General features: G+C 37.6%; 2 protein-coding genes across 5 annotated transcripts; both read left to right on the forward strand.

Moving 5' to 3' along the window:
• Positions 1–4759: 4759 nt before the first annotated feature.
• On the forward strand, positions 4760–8179 carry LOC141901955 (flap endonuclease 1-like). Of its 2 annotated transcripts, none has more exons than XM_074789560.1 (12): positions 4760–5066; positions 5312–5414; positions 5509–5611; positions 5706–5769; positions 6270–6379; positions 6458–6661; positions 6743–6874; positions 6975–7007; positions 7089–7142; positions 7224–7288; positions 7838–7958; positions 8041–8179. In XM_074789560.1, exons 1-12 carry the CDS (start codon positions 4985–4987, stop codon positions 8110–8112), a joined length of 1143 nt encoding a protein of 380 aa, XP_074645661.1. In that variant the 5' UTR covers positions 4760–4984; the 3' UTR covers positions 8113–8179. The 2 variants fall into 2 exon arrangements, with proteins under 2 accessions (XP_074645661.1, XP_074645662.1); XM_074789561.1 differs by having other exon boundaries at positions 5721–5769.
• Positions 8180–8518: 339 nt separating this feature from the next.
• Positions 8519–10333, forward strand: LOC141901570 (uncharacterized). 3 transcript variants are annotated; one of them, XR_012618838.1, is made up of 3 exons: positions 8519–9725; positions 9813–9961; positions 10057–10333. XR_012618838.1 is itself a non-coding variant. In XM_074788893.1 (3 exons), exons 1-2 carry the CDS (start codon positions 8815–8817, stop codon positions 9686–9688), a joined length of 579 nt encoding a protein of 192 aa, XP_074644994.1. In that variant the 5' UTR covers positions 8519–8814; the 3' UTR covers positions 9689–9725; positions 9813–10333. The 3 variants fall into 3 exon arrangements, 1 of the variants encoding a protein (XP_074644994.1); XM_074788893.1 differs by having other exon boundaries at positions 8519–9325; positions 9621–9725; positions 9813–10333; XR_012618837.1 differs by having other exon boundaries at positions 9813–10333.
• The last annotated feature ends 432 nt before the right edge of the window (positions 10334–10765 follow it).

Below are 10765 nucleotides of genomic sequence, written 5' to 3' on the forward strand. Positions count from 1 at the left end.
TAGTCGTCGTGAGCGTGGCAGTTGGCGTTACAGAACTGATCAGTCAATGAGACTGATTCACTTATAGATGTGCTCAAATATATCATATATTTCAGCTATATTTCAATAAATAGGCTATTTATGATATAAAAAGTTTTTGATCTAACATCAAATATTGAATTCATCTTAATTGTGAATATCTAAGCCATTTTTCCTGGCTGTATGCTAATTGTCAGTCAAACAACAATTATCATGCGTCAGCCAAAACAAGACGCAGTGTTTCAGGAATGAATTAAATCAATTAAAGCTTTGGTTTATTCTGGATTTATCAAAGTGTTGAGACCAAATCACTGTTTCATAAAGACCTGTAGTCCATAGTTTTCCCCATATAACACCAGACCTCGATAGAGCCCTAGACACTATCTTATGAAATTCATAACTGTTATGTGTGAGGCAGCACACAGTATATATTGTAAAGTATGGCCTCAATCTTAATAAATTGATCAATATATTATTTGTAAAGAAATATCTATCAACCAACGATAAAGTTTAATTGATATATCTTTTAGTAAAAATTGTCCTATCTAGATCTTGATTGTCAGTTAAACAATAGTCATATGAGGCCTGAAATATCTACGGTACATTCGAATAATTTCAAATGTCACATAAGATATTGAATTTACCTTAATTGTACGTACTTACAAAATCTTTTAATCAATAACTGACCAATCTACATTTTAATTATCAGACCAAAGAATATTTAAAGGACCTCACTCAATCATTTCGTCTAATATTGTAAATATTCAAGCAATCATTGCCTAGCTATATTTCAATTTACTACCGGCCACAGAGCCTCAATAAAGTAGTGCAGAGATGGTGAGCTTGACCAGCGCCTATGCATTCTACCCCAGATATGAAAAATCAACTTAGCTTTATGTATGTATGTATTCCTGTTGCCATGCGGGATGAGCCATGCAAGACTGCCAGGTTTGGTTGCGACAGGTCTTTGCGACAGGTGTTTGGTGGTACTTCAAGGTGGAGTCTTTTGTGGGCACTTCGGGTGGGCAGATTTTAGATGGGCCTTTCCGGATTAACCTGAAATGAGTAAAAGAACGATATTCTGTAGTTACACAATCCTTTCCGTATCACGCATCGTAATTTACATGTGTATCAACTTAACTTTCAATATTGCTGAGTTCAGTGTTCTTTTTTGGCATCGTCTTCGTTGTAGTCACCTTCAGCATCTTCTTCAAATTCTTGGGAGTGCTGAAATGAAAAAAAAGAGAAGAGCGATGAAAACCTGGTACGGAACAAAACTGATGTTCGAAAGCTTTTCAGCTCTCCGTCGCCGGTCACATGCCGAGAACACCAGACAATGAGCCAGCCAGGAATATACTGCCCTCTACACGCCCTCACACAGAACGCGAAAACCAGAATGACAACGCCTCACATTCCCCATCTAACTGCAGGGTGTACTGGGCAACGTCAGTAACTGACAAACCTGTAAAATTGCACGAAACACAAATAGCGCAGTACAACCAGCTTGACCGGGTTGAGATTCAGGATCTCAACTAGCACTCAAAAGCGTGACAAGAGACTTCATCCACTGACCGAGGTTGTCACAAGGACACAATGCAACTAGCACTCACAAGCCGACAAGAGACTTCATCCACTGACCGGGGTTGTCACAAGGACACAATGAAAACTAGCACTCAAACTAGAAATCAAAGAGCGTGACAGTAGAATCATCCCTCAGCCGACTCAGAATACCAGAAACAAAGAGCGTGACAGTAGAATCATCCCTCATCCGGGCGGTCACAAGGACACAATGAATGCTAGTAGCGTGACAATCCAGTATAACCGCTCCATTTGTATCCCGCGCAATCCCGCAGATATGCCCGTCATTGACATCACTCAGCACACTTTGTAGATAGGTGGGGGCAGTGAGGCCTCGTCATCCTGGTTTTCGTGTTCCGTATGAGGGCGTGTAGAGGGCAGAATTTCCTGACCGACTCTTTGTCTGACATCCTCGACACATGACCGGCGAAGGAGAGCTGACGCTTTCGGACATTAGTTTTGTTCCAGCAAACGTTGAAATTCGACAGAGAAATCGGCCCTGGAAAAAAAACGGGTTAATTGCTGAAAAATAGAACGGATTAATGAACACGGAACAGTACAGGACAGCACGGAGACAAACAGTAACACATAAAACATAAAGACGTCGTTCCTCAGGAAGCAGGAACAGGAGCAGGAGCGGGAGCGGGAGCGCAGCGAAAATCGCCAGGAGGAGAATCCACGGTAGCATGTTCACAGTGTGAGTAAGCTGAGGTGAATGGTCTATGCTTGTGTACACCGTGGTCAGCCGATGACGTATTCAATAGCGCGTGTCAGAACGATATCAACAACTCTGAAAACCCGCAATTGTGTCTCTATTGTTGAATGGATTTACATTATGAGGTTCCACCGCCGGGTTGAATACGCGCCAGTAGTCAGCTGAACAATATAGTGGAGGAACTTTAATAAGGCCATGAAATAAATTACTTGATTCCCAACAGCTACTTCCGAATTTATAAGCATCCGCCTGTTTTTTTTTTCTCAAATTCTAGAATAATTTATAAATTATACCGACCGATAGCACTTCCATTACAGATTCACACCAACACAGGTCTTCCTATCATAGAAACCGCGTAAACCTTTACTAATGAAATTAGTTTATTAGTCACGGACAGTTCATGCACCCCGAGATAACTACCTCTCATGCAGGAAAGCGGTCTATTTGAGTCATTGGGGGAAAACCCACTAATACCATGTATTCACGATTATTCATCATTCATACTGTTATCACAGAATCCCGTCAATACACAGATTTTCATTAAAAAAAACTCCTCGATGCAATTGAGGGGAGATATATGAGGCATTTTTAATTATTTGGAGCCAGAAAATGAACGATCATGAAATGCGGCTTGAAGGTGAACTTTTTTGGGCGCGAAAAAATTGGACAAAACGAACGTTAAGTCAAAGACACATGCTAACATTTAATATGATAGAAAACCATTCAATAAACATGTGAAGGGGCAACGGGTTGTTAATTTTCGGGTTTTAGGATCGCTAGCCCTGTTACGTTAGAGATTGTACTGAATGTCTCAATGCGTCAATATTCCCTGATACGCTACAAAAGCGGTCGTCACCGTAATAGTTATGAACGACCTACATATGTATCTACGGAGGTCAATCGCTGAGTGCTGGTACTTAAGTAATTAAAAACTAATTAAAAATTAAGTAATTTTAATTACTTTGAACTTTCAAGTCGTGGAGTCTCTTTTCTCTCATGGACCCCTTTCGGTGAGGCCAGTGTCCGTAACTGTTCTTTTTGCCGGTACGACCTTCACCCAGTCCTGGCAGTGGCTGTCTCCACAGTGTGTTACTGTGATACCACCCACCCAGACACTTTCATTCAAATTCGCGTGACTTTTGCCGACACATACTGTCGGCATTTTTGCCTGTGTTCAAACTGCGATATCTCAGCAAATAAACAACCGATTTTGATAAATAAACACTAACCTTATGATGTCTTACGTTTGTTCATTATATCATTTTGACGATACGTAAATCTGATTTTAGTACGATTAAAATTAAGATACAAAAATGATGCGCTGATTAGCGATGAGACACGCATCGCTCAAGTGTCTCGTTGAATGCCTAGTTTCAAAGTGAAAAAATGGTGTCATTTTTGCTATTTCTGTATTTATATCGCATCAAGCACGGAGTATGATGAAGAAGGAACCTCCGAATGAACATAATAATAAGAAAACTGAATATGTGAGGTTTGTAATGATAGTTCATTTTTCACAATCGATTTGGTGAAACTGGATTTCTGGTGGTTTAAAGTCACAGTGATTTAAGAGTATCGAGAAAATGTCGTTCGTGTCTTAGTGTCTGTAGTATGGAATACCTCAAGGGCCATCCGACTTACGTTTTACGACTTACGAGTTACGTTTTACGAGTTACGATTTACGTTTTACGAGTTACTTATACATTTCCTTGAATATTCGTTACGACTTCCGTTTTATGAGTTACGAATTACAACTTAAATACGTTTTACGAATTACGAGTTACGATTTACGAGTTAAGTGTTGGAGTTTCGGTTCGCAAGAGTTCAAGGACAGTGGCCACGTGGTTGGCATTTCACTGTGTGGGTGTAATTATAAGACGAATAACTGTAACGATGATGGATGGCTGTATGCAGCCCAGTGCTTTCAAAAAATAAATACATTTTTTCTAAATTGATGAATCTTGTTCTAATTATTAAAATCATTTCCAGCTAAGATCTATTGAAATATCGCCTATTAAAATCATCGTGCACGTAACGGGGCAGTCATCAGTCAGTGTGAAATGTATTGTCAGCATTGAATAAATTTTGAGAAGGTTCGCACAGCAGATGGCCAACGCGCAGATTTTCTGCCCTGTAATAGACCACTGCAGTCGAGATTGATTCACTATGTACAATAAATTACTCTTATTATGCTGTTTGAAATGACAATTCGTCTTCATTTTGAAACCCGTTCTTTGAATAACGCGCTTCGGATATCCGAAGCCAATTAGTGAAAAACGTGTAATTCGTAAAACGTAAGTCGTAAATCGTAAGTCGTAACGTATTGTAGGAAATGTATTAGTAACTCGTAAAACGTAAATCGTAACTCGTAAAACGTAACTCGTAAGTCGTATGGCCCTTGAGGTATTCCATACTGTAGTACATCAGACACTAACGTTCTTGGTGAAGAGTTTTCGAGGAAATCACAATCTAGCAAAGAGAAATTAAGAGATTCTAAACGGACTCGAACGAGGCGACTCGTGGCAGTTTGATAGAATATAAATTGAGAACTAAGAGAGCTGAAACGAATTTTGTAATGTGATCCTGCGCCATCCGATATAGACAATACCATAAAAATTGCCGCGATATATTTCCTATTGATTTAAAGTATATTTTTGAGCAAATTGCATTGATATGGGAATCCAAGGGCTTGCTAAGTTACTGGCAGACGTAGCCCCATCTTCAATGAAGGAAAATGAAATAAAGAATTATTTTGGTAAGTTGTGTGATCGTTTTTTTTCATTTTATACATCAGTTTATACATCGGACTATGTTAAATTCAAATGTTATTTTGTTTCTCAATATTCTCTAATCCACCGGTTGATATACGGTTGCAGTATTTTACATCATGTGTTACAACTTATTGATTACTTCAAAAGCTAGGTTCCTGGGCTATGCTAATTCTGGAATTATCTTGCAGTTGTTCGAATAATTGATTCTTGCTTGATTCTATTATTGTAGGAAGAAAAGTTGCAATTGATGCTTCAATGTCTATTTATCAGTTTCTAATCGCTGTTAGACAGGAAGGTAATGTGCTCATGAATGAAGAAGGGGAAACAACAAGGTGAAAATTATATCTATAAATCTACTTGAAAATATCCGTTGTTTCCTGGTCCTATGTCGTTTATACGTCGTAATGTAAATGATTATGATTTCAGTCATCTGATGGGATTGTTTTATCGTACTATACGCATAGTAGATAATGGTATCAAGCCGGTTTATGTGTTTGATGGAAAACCACCTGATATGAAATCTGGTGAGGTAAGAGATATCAAACTCGCTTCGCTAGTATTCAACCTGTTTGTAGTTATTTCTTGAAATTCGTCATGTGCGATCCATGTTTGTATTTTTTAAGCTTGAAAAACGAAAGGAGCGCCGGGATGAAGCTCAAAAGGCTTTGGAAGCTGCACAAGAATCAGGTACCATTCATAATGTTGACTGTGAAACACTGTCCTCGTCCGAAATGTTTCCTTGAGATTTTATCCGATGTTTTGACTATCCTAGGCCTAGCATAGAATAAGGCAATTAAATAGTCATCTTTAGGAATACTTAAGTTACATCAAATTCATACAATCCCAGAACGAAGAGACTAAATTAAGTGATCATTCAACTGCTAATGCAAAAATATTGTGATACAATGTAGTTGTTACTATCATTCGGCTTCCCAGAACCACCTCACACCCATTTCAGACACATTCACAATTTCATTGTGAAAAAAAGTATTTGCGATTACTTTTTGACTTGAGTGGTGTCTAAAATGTCTTAAGTGAGACATTTCTATACCATTGGTTAGTTCACTTTCGATAAAGAAAAGATGCCTGAGGTGGATGGGTTGATGCTGGCAGCAGATTAATACCAATCAATGTTGTAGATAAGAGAATGAATTACGGTGTGTTATATTGTTGTTTTATTTTAAAAGGCGACCAGGAAAACATAGATAAATTCAGTCGACGGCTTGTAAAAGTAACAAGACAACACAATGATGAATGCAAACAACTATTAAAATTAATGGGAATTCCCTATGTCAATGTAAGTGCTCTTAATTAAATATTACCATAATCTGTAATTTATCCAAAGAATTGGATCTCGAAAATGTATATTTTGCAGGCTCCTTGCGAAGCTGAAGCCCAATGTGCTGCATTACAAAAGGCAGGAAAAGTTTACGCCGTTGGTACCGAGGATATGGATGCATTAACATTCGGTACAAATGTTTTACTCAGAAGATTAACATTCAGTGAAGCTCGTAAGATGCCTATTCAGGAAATTTATTTAGATCGGATTTTAAAAGAGGCAGAGCTATCCAGTGAAGAGGTAAATGTTTCCATATGCCGGAAAGAGTTGAGTTTGAAAAAATTAAGAGATTTTTTATTCAAACAATTTGATTCATTTCAGTTTATAGATCTGTGTATATTACTGGGATGTGACTATTGTGAATCAATTCGAGGAATCGGACCAAAAAGAGCAATTGAACTTATTAGAAAGTATAAAAGCATCGATGAAATACTGAAGCATTTAGATAAAGATGTATGAATGTGATGAGTTTCAGTGAATATTTTTGCATTTTGAATGATTTCTTATGAAAATGATTCATTAATTTAATACATCTTAATTTCATTTTCCACAGAAATACACAGTGCCAGATAACTGGCTATATAAGGTAAAGGTCTTCATCTTTTAGTCGGTATCATCCATGAATCTTAAGGATTAATTGTCAGTCTTGATTTTCCTATTTTTACAGGAAGCTAGGGAACTGTTCAAGAATCCTGATGTTACTGAAGGTGAAAATATTGATGTATGTTTATTTCATTTAACTGTGAAATGTAATTTTCTTGTTTATTCGCTTTTATTGATAGTCATAAATATCTAATTATAGTTAAAATGGATTGAACCAGATGAAGAAGGTCTTGTGGAATTTATGGTTAAACAAAAAGGATTCAAGTAAATTTAGCTTAAATTTTTTTTACACATATCTTCATATCTTAAGCTATCAGCAAAATGATGTGGTTCAACCATTTTCAGTAGAATTTTCTTTTCATTGGATTAATTCATCTTCACCCGTCAAGGGATTCGAACCCACTACGCTAAAGCTGTTCGCCGAACCCCTGACCTCACGAGTCGTTGGAGTCGTTACTAGCCGACCAGAATCCGGTCGTACCATTCACAGCGCTTGTAACAAACGACTTTAGGCTTCTATTGGTTTTCCCGTTAAATGGACCAATCAGCGAACGCTTTACTGAACAAGGAAGTATTTCGCAAATCGATATATGACGTCATGCACAACAGCGCCAGTAATGAAATCACGCTTCGTGAGGCCAGGGGGCTGGTGGAAGCGAGTTCGGGAGTGATACCGGACCCCTGGCAAGTGAGGATGGGATTAATTATCAAATACAGAAAAATCAGTTCGAACAACAGCAAATTAATTGTGTTGGATATTTAGTCCCATATAACGGCATGTTGTTGATAACAATGTGTTTTGTTAATATTCAGTGAGGATCGAATTCGAAATGGTGCGAAAAAACTGACAAAGGCTAAGAATACGACGACTCAAGGACGTTTAGATGGATTTTTTACGGTCATGTCGACGTCATCATCATCTACCAAGAGAAAGGTTCGTGTTTGTTTTGATGAAGAGTTCTATTTGCTATAAATGTTATTTAAATTCTAAAAGATGTTTGTAAATTATCTTTCAGAATGAAAAAGAGAAGAAAGGACCACCAAAAAAGAAAGCAAAAGGCGGCACAGGATTCAAGAGAGGGAAATAATCTCGCTATGAATTCTTATTATTATTGTTGTAGTTTCCAGTTTGCATTTTTGACTAGAATAAAAAAAACGAAAATTTATTTTTGAAATATTCCACACTTGGGTGTTTTGAATTTTTTTAAAATGTGGTTAGGTGAGGATATTAATTTTGAGGATCTCAGTTGGTCATCCGGACCCTTCTTTTTTTGGTCATATGGTGGTGACCCCGGACCAGCAAGCCGTTGTTCAGATGAAAAAGACAAAGGTGTAAGGGAGGGTAAATTTTGTGTGTAAATACACATTTTCGGTATGCAAACGCCACCCGCATAGACAGGCAACCAGTCGCATTGTCCACAGCGCCATCTGTATTCGTCGTTTCACGAATCGATTCTCGCGTTGCTATTGGTTTGTTGCCACGTGTTTACGGTAACTAGAGTAATACGTATTGAAAACGTTACAGAACGTAGTTCAATCGTCGCCGCTCCTGTTATTCAGAATCGTTTGAACATTCGTCGTACTTGGACGTGTCTATTACGAATCAGTTGAATTTACTCTTCAAATAGCGTTTAAATCTAGACAACTCGTGTAGACTAGAAGTGTTTACAGAAAAGGAGTTTAATAAACCAGAAAGTGATCGTATTTTGAATTGTTCTCTGCTGTTGGAAAAAAGCCAAGGTTAGTGACGACGTCATCATATCGTGTCTAAAACTGTGTGTGATAAAAAGATGTTAAATATCGTATCATCAGTAATGGAAGAATCGGTAATAGAAGATGTTGTATCCAGTTGTGTTTTCATGAGGAGAAAGAAACGAAGGCAAAATCGCCGTAAAAAGAGACTCGTTTCAAACGGAAATGATTTGAAGAACTCGTTGAAATCCTCGCGTGGTGGTGAGTCATCGATGACATGTGATCATTTATTAACTCTATCTGAAATTCAAAATAACGCGTTACAATCAAATGAAGAAAATATGCTCGAAAAACTGTATCGATCGTGTAGTAATTGTGAAGAATGTGATACAAACTCTCCGTTGATCGAACGGAAACGATCTCAACGACGGACTTCGTGGCAAAATCATCGGTCATTGTCGCCGAGAAAGACTGTTCTACGACCGTACACCAGTGTATCCGCGCCTTCTAATACTACTCAGTATATCATGGATGATTATTACGAAGGTTTGACGAACAATTTCTCGACTCAACAATCGGAAACTGAAGATAACAACAACAACAATGATAGTACGTCGTGTTTCTTACGCGATGACTTTGAAGCTGCTTACCTTTCGGCGAAGGTTGACAATCTGAACTCGTATTCGAGAAGCAAACTTTTAAATGACGTGAATTCGTTGACAGGACGCGTTAATTTACTCGAAACCAAATTACAATCATTACAGAGACTTTTTGATAATACTGAAAACTGAAAAGTTGAATAACTTACTTTTTAAACAACCGTCAATTTGCAGAAATAATACATGTAATGTTTTTATTGTTCATTGAAGAAATGCTTGTCTAAGTGTCATTCTTTGAATTTCAGTGAAAAGCTTAGATTCACAGTTGAGAACGCTCGCCATCTGGGAACGCGTACAGCTTTTCACATCTTAGAGCTAATGTTCCGAGAGCCAGGATTTCTGTCGCTGAGGTATAACGCGTTTGGATTTTTGTACAAATTCTTGTGTCTTGTTTACTGTAATACCCGCTTAATGAAGTTCCCATTCTGAAATTTCAGGGCTGATTTACGTATCTGTTATTCATGCAGAACCATGTCAGCCTCTCAGCTAGCCGGTCAGTCTTTCATTTATAAGCTCACACAGTCAAAGGCCACGAATAGCTCGTCCGGAAGCTCGCCAGTCTCGGAGGAATAAAGTCTTTTATTCAGTAAGTTTGGTGTGGTAAAACGTGTCCCTGTATTTGCGTAGAAATACTGACTATCCCTTGAACTTGACCTAACATTTGTTATGATACTTTTTCAGACAAATCCTCAGCCGTTTTGGTGCAAGCTAATAAGAAATGAGTTTGTTACATTTTCTCTCAATCATTGTATATATATTGTATTGTTAATGGTGCTGTTACCTTTCAGAGTTTTTTTTAGCGAATCAATGAGTATTTCTTTCATTTGCCAGAGATGAATTATTCAAGTTTCTACATTTTCTGAATCACTGAAGAAGTATTTGGCGAGCATCTTGAGTCTAAATTGTAGACTTTCTATAGATTTCTTTCTTTGTTTTTTTATATATATTGAAAATAAATACGACTTTAAAATGAAAAAATAGAAATTTTTGTTATAAAGGAAATTTGGGTTTCTTGAACTTGGAAAGGATTTTATGTTGGATAAACTTAATTCAACTTTACTGGCAGGCGCAAGTGTTACTGTTATCTATTTATGTTGGATAAACTTAATTCAACTTTACTGGCAGGCGCAAGTGTTACTGTTATCTATTAGTAGACTTCACAGAAAGTACCAGTTTCGGTAATCTGCCGTGGGCCGAATGAACACGTGCACGGATACACTGCATGCTATGATGGTTTGTCTTATAAGTGGACCCTTTTAGAAATAATAGTTTTAGGGCACTTTATGCTTGATTTTTCTTTTTAAAAAAATGAAATTTATTGGTCACGCGTGAGATCTGAGGTAAGAATACTGATTGGTACAGTCTGAGAACTTCGAAAATTTAAAAAACA

Source organism: Tubulanus polymorphus, chromosome 3 (assembly GCF_964204645.1).
Source record: "Tubulanus polymorphus chromosome 3, tnTubPoly1.2, whole genome shotgun sequence".
NCBI classification, from domain to species: Eukaryota; Metazoa; Nemertea; class Palaeonemertea; order Tubulaniformes; family Tubulanidae; genus Tubulanus; species Tubulanus polymorphus.

What these genes read in the sequence shown, in the direction of transcription:
- LOC141901955 (XM_074789560.1), top strand. Translation starts at nt 4,985, where the DNA reads ATGGGAATCCAAGGGCTTGCTAAGTTACTGGCAGACGTAGCCCCATCT. An exon ending in TGAAGCATTTAGATAAAGAT is followed by an intron (nt 6,875 to 6,974) that starts GTATGAATGTGA and finishes CATTTTCCACAG; the next exon opens with AAATACACAGTGCCAGATAA. An exon ending in GTTAAACAAAAAGGATTCAA is followed by an intron (nt 7,289 to 7,837) that starts GTAAATTTAGCT and finishes GTTAATATTCAG; the next exon opens with TGAGGATCGAATTCGAAATG.
- LOC141901570 (XM_074788893.1), top strand. Translation starts at nt 8,815, where the DNA reads ATGTTAAATATCGTATCATCAGTAATGGAAGAATCGGTAATAGAAGAT. An exon ending in TAACAACAACAACAATGATA is followed by an intron (nt 9,326 to 9,620) that starts GTACGTCGTGTT and finishes TTTGAATTTCAG; the next exon opens with TGAAAAGCTTAGATTCACAG.